This window comes from Sprattus sprattus, assembly GCF_963457725.1.
Source record: "Sprattus sprattus genome assembly, chromosome: 18".
Taxonomy (NCBI): Eukaryota; Metazoa; Chordata; class Actinopteri; order Clupeiformes; family Clupeidae; genus Sprattus; species Sprattus sprattus.
This window is the reverse complement of record NC_137916.1, coordinates 14,667,530-14,682,542: the sequence shown is the minus strand read 5'-3', so window position 1 is coordinate 14,682,542 and position 15,013 is coordinate 14,667,530. Positions and strand designations below refer to the sequence as shown.

At 42.5% G+C, this 15,013-nt stretch overlaps 2 protein-coding genes across 2 annotated transcripts in view; both read left to right on the top strand.

Moving 5' to 3' along the window:
* Window positions 1-6,355, top strand: part of LOC308379479 (protein MTSS 1-like) — a 31,978-nt gene extending 25,623 nt beyond the window's left edge. The window contains exons 10-14 of the mRNA XM_080856632.1: window positions 351-576; window positions 2,257-2,499; window positions 2,700-2,861; window positions 3,409-3,577; window positions 4,071-6,355. Coding sequence (XP_080712758.1) covers window positions 351-576; window positions 2,257-2,499; window positions 2,700-2,861; window positions 3,409-3,577; window positions 4,071-4,687 — 1,417 coding nt within the window. The 3' untranslated portion in view covers window positions 4,688-6,355. The remainder of the gene's footprint in view (window positions 1-350; window positions 577-2,256; window positions 2,500-2,699; window positions 2,862-3,408; window positions 3,578-4,070) is intronic.
* Window positions 6,356-9,290: 2,935 nt separating this feature from the next.
* LOC308378967 (transmembrane protein 65-like) lies at window positions 9,291-13,533 on the top strand (the record flags this gene model as incomplete). The annotated part of the gene is made up of 7 exons (XM_080856001.1): window positions 9,291-9,591; window positions 10,185-10,229; window positions 11,312-11,379; window positions 11,662-11,716; window positions 12,028-12,070; window positions 12,624-12,729; window positions 13,283-13,533. 7 exons carry the CDS (start codon window positions 9,291-9,293, stop codon window positions 13,403-13,405), a joined length of 741 nt encoding a protein of 246 aa, XP_080712127.1. The 3' UTR covers window positions 13,406-13,533.
* Between the last annotated feature and the right edge of the window lie 1,480 nt (window positions 13,534-15,013).

Here is a 15,013-nt window from a genome sequence, read left to right as displayed (position 1 = left end):
GTCAGATAAGGCTCTTCTTAAGCAAACGTGACAATTAGGATCTACTCCAACACTTGTCTACCTCTTAAACCATGACAAATCCAATCCTGATTGCTGCCTTCACAGCAGTGTTTTCTATTTTGCCTTTTCCTATTTCTATAATTCCTATATTGAATACTTGGTGATATCTTAGTGGAGTGAGATTTTTGAAGAGCTTGACTGTCTGTTTTAGAGCCTACATTGGACTCCTGGGTATATGTGTTTTAGATGAGGCCTGCCGTGTGTTGTCCCCTGCTGGTGTGTTGATGCCTTCTGATGTATGAACATCTCCTCCTGCTTTCTCTCTGCCTGCTCCTTCCCCCGGTGTCCAGCGGCAGCCTGAACAGCGTGACCAGCAGCGACTCGCGCTCCAGCGGCTCCTACTCCCACTCGCCCTCACCGCAGTATCGCTACCGCAGCTGCACCCTGCCGCCCCACACCTCCAGCCGCCTGGCCTCCATCTCCTCCCACGACTCTGGCTTCATCTCGCAGGATGCCGGCCAGTCCAAGTCCCCCTCGCCCATGCCCATTCCCATGCCCGCAGTCGCTGGCCCACAGGTAAGGCTGACCCACGAGAAGAAAACACTAGTGAATACAGCGTTTAGAAATTCGATAACAATTAGCTCAGGAAGCTCAATGGAAAGCCCTATCTAAACTACACTGCCAAAATCATGTCTTTAAATTAAAAACTGTATTCCTTTATTCCTTCCATTGTGCAAAGGGTCCTCTTTATGACAGAGTAAAGACAGCCCGACCCTGTCTCCTCCACTCCTGCATTTGCTTTACAAACAAGACCCTGGGGGTTCCTCCTACATTCCCACTGCACTTTAAATGGAATACCATACTTCATGTCAAGATCCCATAAGATCCAATATAGAAACTACCAGGGAGCCAATAGGCTTCAAGTGAATGTCAGTGACATGTGGTCCCATGTGTAGCATGGTGCTCCCTTTTCCCACACACACACACACAGACAGGAGGCCTTTAGCTTCCTGTGTCTCCTCTCCTGTCCTCTCTTCTCTTCTCCTCCCTTCTGCTTTGTTGGGTCTGGAGTGGAAAAATCCACCACCCTGAGGTTGTGAGCCCCGTTTGCCCTTCTTATTTCCCCTCCCATGAGCCTTTGTGGCCGCCTTCCCCAAACCAACATTCTAGTGCCACTGCACTGGCTCACGTGCCTCACCGCTCGGCATGACCTCACGTCGGGTGACAGGAGTGCGCTCCTCATAGGCTGGAGGTTAAATGAAAGCCCAAGAGGTTGAGGTTTTGGGAGCAGAGCAAACGCTCATCATCCTTCAGTCATGTGAAGAGCTGATTTTGGTAGGCGACCACATCTTCCTCTGGCAGTCAGTCCGCACCTGTGGTTGTTGCGCTGGTGCCACGCTCGAGGTTTCCATGGTGACGGCCAATAAGGCCATCTTTGAGAGCACCAGATCAGCCCCCAGCCCGAATCCCAGTGCTTCTGCTCAGAGCCTCTGATCTGGGGCCTGGGCACTGCACTGCTGCTGCTGGTGTTTGCACAGCTCCACTGGCCCAGGAGACTCAAAGACTGAAATAACTCTGGCTGCTCTGGCTGAGCTCTGGTCTGTCGGCCTCTCTGTGTGTGGAGCTGCCTCAAAGCCTCCATCCTGTCAGCTGTCTTATGGCATGTGTAACCTCCGGTCTGTTGGCACTAACTCCAGCCTTATATCCTGTCTGCCTGCTGTCATTTCTTTGAGCTTACTTGTGTGGCTCTGAGGTTTCTTGCTGTCTGCAATCTTTCTCTGGTCTTTTCCGTTTGTCTCCATCACTGTGTACACGTGTGTCTATCCTCCTCCTCTGCTCCTCCTCTGCTTCCTTCCGCTCCCCTCCGCATGGCTCCCAGCTCCGCAGTCTCCGATGCTCCTGAAGCCACTGATGGCAGCTCTGGAGGCCCAGCAGAAAAGCCCCACCCCTCCACCCCCATGTCATGTCATGTCCCAAGCATCTCCTTAATTCATCACAGACGTCTTGTTTTCATTGCTTGATGAGGGAGCTTTTGAGTTGGACATTGAGTTAAACTCATCTTAGTTTTTTAGTTTGTTTGTTTGTGTCATCTCTACTTCCGGAATTATGGTTTGTTATGGTTTTTCATGTTATTATTTGAAATGTCATCATGCACATTGTCAGTTCATTTTTTTTGGTTGTTTATTATTTATTGTGTCTGCTTTTGCTCTTGTTTTGTTTTTGTCATTGGGTGCCCTGCTCCATACGCATGTTCAGTTGACCAACGGCTTTGAGCACTACGGGCTGCCAGACTCCCTCTACCTGGCCGGGGTGGGCGGCAGCAGCAGCATCTTCCCCTCCTCCTACCCTCCCCCCGCCTCCCCCTCGTCCTCGTCCTGCTCGTCCTCCTCCACCCTGCGCTCCTGGTCCCGGCCCAACTCTGCTCTCATCCCCGACTACCCCCACTACTGTACACTGGGCCCCAGCATCATCCCCTCCTCCAAGGTCCCCAGCTGGAAGGTTTGTTCTCAGTTCTCATTCCACTCCTCCATTCTCTTCACACACCCCCCCCCCCCCCCCCCCCCCCCCCCCTCTCATCGGGCTAAGGCTGGAGTTGCCAGGTGCCAGACGCCTCCGTGCAGTTTAGAGATGCTCAGCATGAAGAACTAAACTTTGTGAAGGTGGTGCAATGCCTCAATGAGTGTGTGTGTTTTCTCTAGGACTGGGCCAAGCCTGGGCCATATGACCAGCCCGTGGTGAACACGCTGCGTAGGAAGAAGGAGAGAGTGGAGTCGACACCTGCTCCGGCTCAACCAGCACTAACCAGCAACTCTACTGAAGAGCCACCGCGAGCTGGACGCACCGGCGCCACCACACCCAGGGTAAGGCCGACACAGGTTGACAAACACTCTGATTCATGCCACCACATGCGCATATGTGGTATGAGATTCTTTTTGACCAGTTGGTTGTAAGGCAGTTGTAAACAGTCGGAGGGGGAATGTCAGTCAATTACAGTTTCAGAAAAGCCAACATAAAATGGGGCTACAAGGAGATCAGGGGTAGCAGCCTCCTACTAGGGTTTAAAGCCATACTTCAAGGGCAAATTTGTGACTTTCAACCTGGGTCCTATTTTTAGATCTTTTTGGGTGCAAACCTTTACTAAGGACAATAACAATCGAAATCGGTCCAGTATTGAGTCAGAATGTATGTGTGTGCGTGTAAGTTACATGCACGCACAGATACAATGAATGTAAATGTATTCTTTTATGTAACTCATTTCATTGGCCAAACGGCTTATATTGAGTTTCAGTCGGACTAACTCAGTTGTGTGTGTGTGTGTGTGTGTGTGTGTGTGTGTGTGTCTGTTTGTGTCTGTGTCTGTGTCTGTGTCTGTGTCTGTCTGTGTGTCTGTGTGTGTGCCTCCTCCAGCCTGCGGAGGACCCAGACCCCCATGCAGAGCTGGCGCTGGCCCTCTCATGCGGCCTGCAGCTGGACACACACACCCAGGGCTCCAGCAGAGACTCCCTGCAGTGCTCCAGCGGCTACAGCACCCAGACCAACACACCCTGCTGCTCCGAGGACACCATCCCCTCACAGAGTGAGGCCAGCACACACTCAACCACATACACACTGTCACGCAACACATGCAAAACATCTGCTCAAACACACAATACTTGGACAGTCACATATAGGCACTGTCATTTTCTCTTTCAGCATTCAACATCAACACTTACTCTTACACACATATACAGTACATACAAGGCATTTCTTCAGAGGGTGATGCAAGCACACTCAGACACTCAATAGACATTCATGCATATCAGAATATGCATCCAAATACTCTCACAGAATTTACCTAACAAACTTGACCTTAGAGAGCACCACCTTGGAGGCTATTCCCCTCACACACTTTAAAGTATCCTGATATGAGTCAGGAAGGCTCAACAACCTACAGCCCCAGGGACAGTTAAAGGTGAAACATGCCTATATAGACAGGCACAAACACTGACCTGAGAATGCCGGTACAGTGACATGTTAAATGCCTTAATTCCCTATGCTAACATGAAGTCTCTGTGCTGCCTGTGTTTCAGTGTCCGACTATGACTATTTTTCCATGGGCGGGGAGCAGGAGGTAGACCAGCAGGACTTCGACAAGTCCTCCACCATCCCCCGCAACAGTGACATCACCCAGTCGTACCGCCGCATGTTCCAAACCAAGCGGCCCGCCTCCACGGCCGGCGTCCCCTCTGGCTCGGGCCCGGTCATCGTAACGCCAGGCGTGGCCACTATCCGCCGCACGCCCTCCACTAAGCCCTCAGGCCGGCGTGCCACCATCTCAGGAGGGGGGCCCATCCCCATCAAAACCCCCGTCATCCCATTCAAGACCCCCATGGCTCCTGACGCCCTGCCCGGCCTCTGCTTCAGTCAGGGCAGCACGGGCACCGAGGAAGAGGATCCCCCCAGCCCTGAGTCTCCTGCCTCGGGGGAGGGAGAGCGGCTGGGCATCCTGCCAGTGTCCTCCTGGAGCGGACAGGCCTCCACCAACCCCCCTGTCTCTATCGCCCAGGCTGGGAAGGGGGCTGACGGGCTGCTGGATGGGATGGACCCCTCAGACCCTCAGGGCGACACGATGCTGCTGGCTATCCGTCGAGGCGTCATACTGAAGAGGGCACCGACCAACGACCGTTCCGCCCCACGGATCGCCTGAGCGCACAGCAGAAGACCTCTGATCGAACAAGCTGAACAGGAGGCACCAGAAACCAGATGAGTAATTTACTTAGACAGTGTTCCAGCTGACAAGCCAGTTTGGCTGTGTATGTGTGTACATTATGTTTAAGCGGACATCACTGAATTAAAGGTGAGTTGGCCTGGTGGGTGGGTTGACCATCACAATATGGAGGCTCTGGTTTTTGGATTGGTAAGCTCTAGTCAACCAATCGGTGGCAATGGTATGTACAGTGTGAGTGCCATTTACCCAGGAAGTTTTTGGGCTGGCTCATCCCAGAAGAGCAAGAGAGACTTGGGTTGGTCCAAGGTCAGGAAGAACTCCCTTGGGCCCTATTGTAATGAAGGTGGAAGAGGATTCCTCTTTGGAGTTTTGTATATAAATCTATCACTGTTCTCTTCTTTTTGTTGCCAATACCTGGGGTGCCAAAAAGGAAGTCATAGGTTTTCAATAGAGAATTAAATAAGTATGGTTGTGCCGGTGGCAGGTACCATCCTCTAGATGCTCATAACATGATCAGTTCCATTCTGCTGGTTTCCAACCAGAACTTGCCTGTGGTACAGCAGTTTTAATCATCCAGTTTTTACTCCGAGATCACTAATGTTCTGTTTCAAAGCAATATGCTGGCTCATAATTTTACATGCATATGCTTTTGTGGAAGAAACGTGTACAGTTTGTATGATAATGATATTAAGTGGTAAGAGAAATGATGACTGTATGCATATCTATCTGTGACTGTATGCATATCTAAATAAGGATGAAAGATTTAGATGGTGACGCACTAAAGATTTTATTCACTGCTTGAGTTTATCTGTTTTAAGCAAGTTTTCTGTTCAATATTAGGAATGCATGTAGCCTTACCTCTGTAAACTGCTCATTAAATATAATGATGTTGTTTATCTCAAAATAAGCTATGATTTATTACACAAACATGAACTGGTTTGTAGTCATTTTCTTTTGTCCTTGCATCAGCTTTTAGTTTGGTTTTAGATGAGGTGAGCTTGTCAGGGAGTGATTTGCCAAACGTGAAACGCTTAAAGGTGAACCTCAGCCTCAACCCTCAGTGTGTTTTTAAATGACCCACTGGCTCTCATACCTCTGTTCTTGTTTTGTGGTGATTTTGATTTTGTACATAATGTAAATACTTTTTGTAGTTTTATAGGTTGACAAATAAAACTATATCTGTGTCCTGGCTCGGACTAGATTTTACACAGCTTAAAGCTTTCAAATTTAAGCAACAAGAATTAAAATGTGATATTAAAGCACATATTACTAAAAATGTTTAAAAATATCCAAGATGGTATTAAGGACCTGTAAATTATGTTGTTGACTTGGTTTGTAGATTTCAGAGGTTGGTTAAGTTGAACTGAAGTTGGTCTACATTAACAAAGCTGTTAACATGTTGTTAGCTCCCAGTGGGAATGCCGTGTGGGAGTATAGATAATCACATATTTAGCATACACTTTATGAAATGCCTCATATTAAAGAAATAAGTTTCAATGTTTCCACAGACTGTTTATGTAAGCCAAAATCAGTGATTATAAGATTTGTTTTATATATACCTGCTCTGACCCTGGTTTGACTCCCCTCTTGCTGATAAAATGTTCCATTTTCGCAGATTCATTGGTTTATTTATTTATTTTTGTTGTTTTAATCACAGCTTTAGCATCGAATTAAAAATAAATTGTGTTTAGACCTTTGTGTGAGTGATTTTATTTCCTTGTCAAGGATATAGCTTGTCCCATTGTCCAGAGCAGTGAATCATTTAATCTGTATTCAGTTCATGCATTGTCTTTTTTTCTGATCCTTCAGTCTGATATAAGAGATTAAGAAGCCTTTACTTGTGCTTTAAGGCTTTGCTCAAGTCTTAGGAAGTCATCTTTCAGACATATTTCAGTTAAATACCATACACCAGAAACTATAGTTATGTTGATTTGTCAAAGGACAGTTATCACACATTTTGTTCTAATTTGTGGCAGTACTTCCTGAACCACTAGTTCATTGGATTGCTGGTTTGCATCCTTAACATACAGTATTTCCTAAAAATGGTGGTGCACAGTTAATTCCAAATATAGTCTAATGTTTTCGCTCTTGGGAGATCAAGGGCTAAAGATAAAGAACTAGTGGCCCTTTGTTCCAGGGTATAACAGGATAGTTAGCTCCCTAGAATAATAGCTTCAAAGGTCTAACAGGATAGAGAACTCCCTACAATATGATGGATTTGGGTCTAACGGGATAGTTAGCTCCATAGAATATGAAGGATTTGGGGTCTGAGTGTTCTGCAACTGCTGCTAATATTTACAGATGGTGACCTTGAGCCATTCCCATGTTTTTGATTTGCTACTTAAGTACCACTTCAGATATTATACAAATGATTAAGAATCAAAATAGCTAATTCTTGTCTATGTGAGTGACTAATGAGTATAGTCACTATTTAAAGGTGATCAGTTCTACATTTAAAAAATAAATAAGATCTATATATACAAATCATTCTGTATCTTTACCTATCCTTAAAGGCACCCAGTGCAACTTTCGAGGCTTAAAAATAAACATTAAATTTCTAGTCTTTTTTACACGTAGTAAGTTTCAATAACTCCATACCATTACATACCGACATTCAAGCAGCAAAGATGAGACGTCGTTGTGTGGTGAGAACTGATAGAAAATCGATAACAACAACAATCGCCGCCATTTTCTTTATTTTTTGGTAACCTACAATAAATAAAGCAGGTTCCTGTCAATGGAAAAATGGCTTCTCCCCACCGGCGATTGTTGTTATTTTCTATCAGTTCTCACCACACAACGACGTCTCATCTTTGCTCCTTGAATGTCGATATGTAATGGTATGGAGTTCTTGAAACTTACTACATGCAAAAAAGACTAGAAATTGAATGTTTACATAAAGTTGCACTGGGTGCCTTTAAATACTGGTGAGAGATCATTTTGATCATTCTGCATTAAAGCTAAGTTTGATCATTGCATTTAAAAAAATATATCGTGTCTAGCTCCACTATAATGTGAAATGTGGTAGGAACGCTTGTAATGGTCTAGAACGCAGATTCTATCAGCTCATCTACTGCAGTTAAAACATTTCTTTCATGTTGTGCCCCCTGGTGGCAAGAGCGTGTAATTAGTGACTTTACTTTCAATAAAGGCACACTCAAGCACCTAGTCACTCCAGCTTTGCACTGTTGAGCTACTAATGAAGTTTTTCCAGTGGCCAGGATGATGTTACTTTTGTATAACCTGTTGTCTAAATACTTCCTCCATGTCAGCCTACAGTAATAAAAGAAAGAAAACTAATGACTTTTCAGATCGTACTGATGCTTCCAGAGTTTAGGGAACATACCCTGTGTAATCTTTGTAAAATAGATACACACCACAGCACAAATATGCCATGGGCCTTATTATAAATTTCCCAGGTCAATTCTTATTCCCACATATAGGCCACATATTCCTATCCTTTGTTCAAAGTATCAAGGGCAATCAATGAAAATTGATGGAAATAAGGGAATTTATCCGGTGGCATAGAGAATATCACAGGCCTGTACAGTTTCACACTTATTTAATCTATCTGTGAACAAAATGTTCTCATTAAGTAATGTTTTAATGATAGATGGATAGATGATCGCTTGGCCTGTATGTTGTTTTAAGGTGTTGATAGCCTAGTGAGGCTACGCTTAGGCCCAATACAAATATAACTGCATTATTATATTATTGTTGCACATAACATTTCTGTAAATGATATAAAAACATTAAAGAAAGACATTTAGTCACCTAAGCCTTTTAACCCCCCTTTTAAGTCTGTAATGGACCATTTTAACTTTCTGGCATTTCACCTTTATAATTATGAGCATGACATTAAAATAAATGTGGGCAGGCTAAAGATAATTTAAAATGTATAAGTGGACATGGGTTTTTATGATGTTGATCCCGGTTTTCATCGACGACCTTCCTGTTTTCATGACCTAGCCTTTCTAACCACGCCTACCGCCAATGACATCACAGTCCACACAGCCCGGATTACAGTTTTGCAATTGCTTTACATTATATATTTTTTATTTTTTCGTCGACATCTAGCCACGGCATGATGTCAGTGGGTTAACGTACACTTGTTAAATATATTCAACGTAAGAGACCGACGTCTGTAAAATCGTCAGAGCCTACGTAAGGATCTGAGGTATCCAGTGGAAAATGAGAGGCCAGTGCAGCTTCCATCATCAGGGAGACAGAGTTCGAGAATGGGACCTATCGCTAATGTTATGAGGATAAATATATTGTGTTTAGTGTACTGTAACTAACGATGTCTAATTCACTCAATCCATATTAGGAAGACTATTGGATTTTCTGACTGAAAACGTAGCCTAGCGGTTTTTTTTTTTTACAGGTAGGCAAGTTACATCGTTGACAAGCTGCTGTTGTGATACAAATGCTAAAAATCATAGTGAGACAACTTCGAAACTAAAAGATTTACCATTACAACAACAATCTCATCTGTTAATATGTAGCCTTTGCATATCATTTTGTGCTTACGAGCTGAAATGATATACGGCATGAGTGTTTTATGGTTTTCCTCGTAGGTTTCATGGATGCTACTGGCTCCATTCGCAAGATGCTGCCTTGTTTGTGGAGAGCCTTTCGACCAACCCTAACTCTGAGGACTGGAATATGTCCCGTTCCCGTGCGTGGGAACAGTTCACCTATCTATCGCAATACTACGTTGGGTATCCAAGCCTCTCACTTAGGTACCCATCCAATGAAGGAACCAATGGAGCCTATGACCTCTCCGGAAGGAGCACGGGATTTTATTTATAGCCTTCATCCCACGGAGAGAACATGTCTTTTGCGAGAACTCCACCGTTTCGAATCTATCGCAATGGTTCAAGGTATGGAACCCCTAAGCAGGCAAATAAGCCTATTTACAATATTCAGGCGTGTTTAGACTAATAATGGCAATTGCTGAAGGCCCAATAGATCTGTAAGTGCAATGCAACTACGAAAACCTGTGCAATTCACTTCACTGAGCAAAAGAGCTTCATAATTTATTTACGAGTTGTGAAACACGAAGGGCATTTGAAGTAAGATGGTTAATGGACTATTCAAGACAGATAGAAATGTACCGCAATCGATGTAGTAAATGTATTCTATAGAATTGACAGCGTGATCACTGTAAAGCTGGTTACCAGCACAGCTGAGCCCTGTCATGCACACTGAGAACAATCTTTTTACTGTAGGCTACTCTACCAGCATGTGCTTACTTCTGAGATTGGATACTGTCCTTGTCATCAGAATCACCAGATGTGTTTTGTGCAGAAGTGTCATTCAAAGGAAAATATGGAGATGTTAGGAGTCACGATGATGAAGACATCCTGATATTGCTCCCATACTGGGTTACATAGCTGATGCAGAAGGACAAAAAAATCTCTTTATCTCTCAAACAGACCTATTGACATAAAATGATAATTTCTCTCCTTGACAGAGCAATTGGAGATGGCACCTCCAACCCCTGCACAACTTAGATACGGTACGAGTATGCATGTTTGTGCTGGCCTATGTGTACTGTGTCTGTATGTGTTACACTGATCCAGTGTGTTGTGTCAGTCGGAGGTGAGTTCATAGTCGACTGCCGCAAGAGCATCATTAGCACTTTTCTTATAGGCCAGAAAAAATGGAGGGTTTCTGTGTGATGCCATCGGACTCTGCATGCTGTAAATTGACCTTTGGGCTGACACCAACAATTAACCAACAGTGATTCTAAGTTATTTACTGTGTTAAAGAGCTCACCTACCTAGACATATCTTACATTGTTTCAATTTCTGTAACTGTTGGTCACTTTTTAGAAATGACTTCAGTCTGAGTTGTAGCACTAGCTGTATTTCACGTCCTTCCCAGATTCCAAATCTCCCATGGTGTAGTTGAACACTGAGTCAGCACATTGATTTGCATGCTCTATCACTCATATAAATAAGGGATGACTCCCAGTGTCATACTAAATGCAATTCCATGTAATGTGATTACATTGCCCTTGCCTTCTATTAATAGCGTTGTCACATTCCTACATAACATTTAGAGCTAGACTCAGTGTGATCTAGGGTGATCTAGTGTAAATTGATTCTGTCTCCTTCATCATACAGCCTTTGCATGAAGGACTATCAATGTAAACTTGACTTTTTCTCACTCCTAAGATGAGTGTGGAGTCATGTGTTTTGTTATTGTGTCTCATGTTTTTGGCTTACAGTAAAGCTTTTTAGCAGTTATTTCTTGTATTTGGCAGCAATTTAATTTTACCCTTGATGATGAGGTAAAATGCACTGTAAATTGTTGCAACATTCAAATGTCCAGTAGTAATGGGTTAAGAAATGCAGTGTTGTTGCCTGAGAGACCATGAAGCCTGTAAAATGGTCCACCAAAACCCCAGCCTGATACTGTGCTGTACGTATCTTAACAACAGCATCATTCGTGGCCAATAAGCTGTGATTTCAGTTCAACTTGTTCTTATGCATTCACTCTCTCTTTCTTATTTATGTGTGTGTGTGTCTTGTCAAGGAGAATCATAATGGTCTTATAATATAATCAAGGTAATTTATTTCTGCTCCTTAATTTCAGTAATTTTCCACAATGCTCTTCCCTTCGTTGGGTTTGGATTCTTCGATAACGCCATCATGATTGTTGCAGTAAGTCAGATATACCTTAATTACTACTTTAATCTTGTTACATGTTGCTTCAACTCTAAAGTCATTAGTCTCCGGTTAACAAGATAAAGTCATTAGTCACAGTTTAACCCCAACCATCACTGCTTTATATAGGAACAGGTGGCAACAAATGTCAAAATGTAAATCTGGAGGAAAAATATAACTCCAAAGACTATGTAACATCCATTCAGTATTTGGAACAAGTTCCAAATGGTGATACCAAATATTAAATGAAGTAATAAACAAAAACATGTTTTTGTTTAGGGGACCCAGATTGAACTTTCAATAGGCGTCGTCCTTGGGATCTCCACTATGGCAGGTAAGGAATGGATATACTGTGTCTCTGCTACAGGAAACTTAACAAAAAAACTTGCTCTCATTTTGAAATAACATGTTTCATGAACACAATTGTTTAATTGTGTACTTGTGTCACTATTATGTGAATCTCTCGTCAAGTATGCTTTAGGCCTAAAGGGTCAAAAGTCAATGGAAATCAATTAAGCAGCTAAATGTCATCTAAATTATTGTTGTATAAAAGATTTTCATGTGATGCAGTTAGTTTCCAGTTACTGTACCACAGGTAGGCCTAGTACTCCTCAGAGATTGATCCTGTTTTCTCCCTCAACCTAGCTGCGGGCTTTGGAAACCTGGTATCAGATCTGGCTGGACTGGGGTAAGCAAGATTCTTTTTATACAGTCTATATGTTTTTATGAAGATAATTCATTGTTAGAGTAGTTTAATTGTAAACTGATCTTGTGGGTGATGGCTCTCATATTTTTTACAAGACATTGGAGTTAAATATCCTTAAAGGAGTTAGTATACGTAGAGGGGTCGACATACAATCTAAAATCTGAAGAGATGACAAGGAATAATTGCAAAGCATTCATTCTCTGTTGATCAAAGTAATGTGATTGTTGTTTCACAAAGTAGCAGGATATCACTGCTTCCTCTGAGCTTTGTTCCTATTAATACAGGTTGACAGAGTAAATCTGTGGGTATGTTTACAGTAGTCCATAATATGCAAATGCCATAGGGTCTTTCATAATATAGAGTTTACCCATCTATATCTTCTGTCCTTACTAAGGCATGGTTGTTAGCTAACTTTATTGTGGTTTATATTGGCTGGTTATGGTAATGTAATGGATATTCAGTGTAGCTTAGAGCTAGTTGAGTCGGTCATGTTTACGCTGCAGGTAACAGTAATTTGTCTTGTTGCTGTGTGTAGTCTTGCAGGTTATGTGGAAGCTATGGCCACCAGGATGGGTATGAAGATACCGGAAATGAGCCCCAAACAGTCGGACATGTGGCAGACACGAGTCAGCTCTCATTCAGTAAGAACGTGCTCTCCTTTTAAGTCTCTCTTTTCCCTTGTGTCATTCACATTGCCCAAGGCTTTGTTATGGGTGAGCATATTCAGTTCTGCTTCCTACAATCAGTTCCTTAGATTTGCTGACGCTGACAGAGAGGAATTTCCTGTCGCACCCCCATCTCAACTCCTTGCCTTTGTCCTTATACGCGGCGTTAGTGTTATTTGTGATCACACCAGCAGAGTAATATGTCTTTGGACAGCTTCGGTACTCAAAGCTCTGAAGAGAATGCAGTAGGTCTGAGAAACACTGCTCTGGAGTCAGTGGTTGTAATCGGGGCTATAATCACACAACATCTAATGCCTAAGTTAATGCCCCATAATGACTGGTAACAGTGAAGTTCCATGAAAGCCATGTTTATCTACGCAATTTGAATCCATCTAAATAATAGGTCTGTGTGTAAACCAATAAATTGTACTTATTGTGGCTTTGTTCATTGTATGTATGAACCTTTCCTGAAGAGCAAATACTGTACTTGTTACTCTACTCTAACCCAGTCTCCTTTTGTGTCTCCTAGGGAAAAGCCATAGGAGTAGCCATAGGCTGCATCCTGGGCATGTTTCCCCTTCTGTTCCTTAGCGATGAGAAGAAGGCCGGAAAGGACAGTACTGAGGCCTCTGTGGACTCCAAAGCGAGCTGAATAGCCTTTCCATGGCTACCTTTTCAAGGACTTAAAGAAGAGCAGCATAGGTCTCAAACATTCAACATAATATAGATACATTAAATTAAACTCTAATACTACATGCATGATTTTTATGACAACCTTTACATCTCAATCTCATATTCTTAATCGTAACATTTTAACAATTTTTTTAAATATCAAATAGGAGCACAAAACTCTACCACCTTTGTTTGTATTGTATTTCCTTGAAGTGTACTGTTCAATCTAGAGATAGCCTTATTAGCTCCTTTATTTTGAGCTGTTCTAGCCAGCATGCTACTGAAATTAGTGTAAAATAGTATAGAGGTGAAGCTTATGAGCAGTTTTTAGAGTAGCATTTAAACATGTCTGTGTGACTTCCAAATACATCATGGAAACATCTGCTGTATAGTGCTTTATTTGCTGTGCAAGAATGTTTATAAACATTAAATAATAATTAGACCATGATTCATAAAACTTTGAAATAAGGTAATGCTTCAGATGTGATGCCATAATTTCAAGTTCAAGCCTAAGATGCAGTTTTTATAATTCCCCTTCAATTGTCTTGTGCTATGATATTTCACTCGGCCTGGGTACAGTTCCTTAAAGCCCCATTATGCGAGAATTGGAATTTTTTGCTACAGAACTCCCCCTACAGTTGCGGAGTGTAGTTCACTTTTAACCACTGTCATAAATTCAAATCGTGTTTCAAGACCCCCTAATGGACAGTGTACACGTGTCTTTGTTGACAAGCAAAAGGATATGGAACTGGCAAAGACAACACCAGAAGCCAAAGAAGCATGTTGACTGACAAGGTAGAATAATATAACAAGATTTTCCACAAACATGGCTCTGAATAGTTGTATTTATTGCGACATCAGAAATGATAATAAATATAATAAATAGGGATAAACACAACAAATGCCTTCAGCACGAAACAAGACCCCTCCTTTGACCCAAAGACGAAACAAGACCGCTCCCCGTCCTATTCGTCCCGTCGGGATTCATTTTTCAATAATGACCACCAGACTATACATTATCCCTTGTGTACTGTGTACACGTTTTCCATAATGGAAGTCAAGAGTTTGTATTTGCTTATAACATAACAAAACATTCTAATTTCCATTGACCACAACTTATGATTCACAATACAACTGTAAAATTGTTATGTTAAAGAAAAGGTATATGAAGTAAATTATTTCATCTACCACAGTATAAAGTCAACTTGCAACCGTCATGTCTGAAAATATTGTATTCTTTTCAGGTGCCCCAAAACCGTATTGGTAAAATTGTTTCATGCTGCTTCATAACCATTTAGAAGAAGTCAGATTGAGATTTATTTACAAACTACAAATGTAGGCTTCAGAGAGAGAGGGAGACCAGTAGATACTAAAAGGATGCTATGTGCTGGTGCTTCGGGTGGTTTGATTCATCATAGTTATATGATAGTTACATCAATCAATATCGATCAGATATTGAAAATGTCACAGAAAGGATAACCTGGATTGTTTCAGCGATTGCCACTGAGAACAAGTACAAATGAAACACCAGAAATCACAACATACAGTCAAATAGGTTTAATAAATCTTTTGTAAATCACAATTGTGT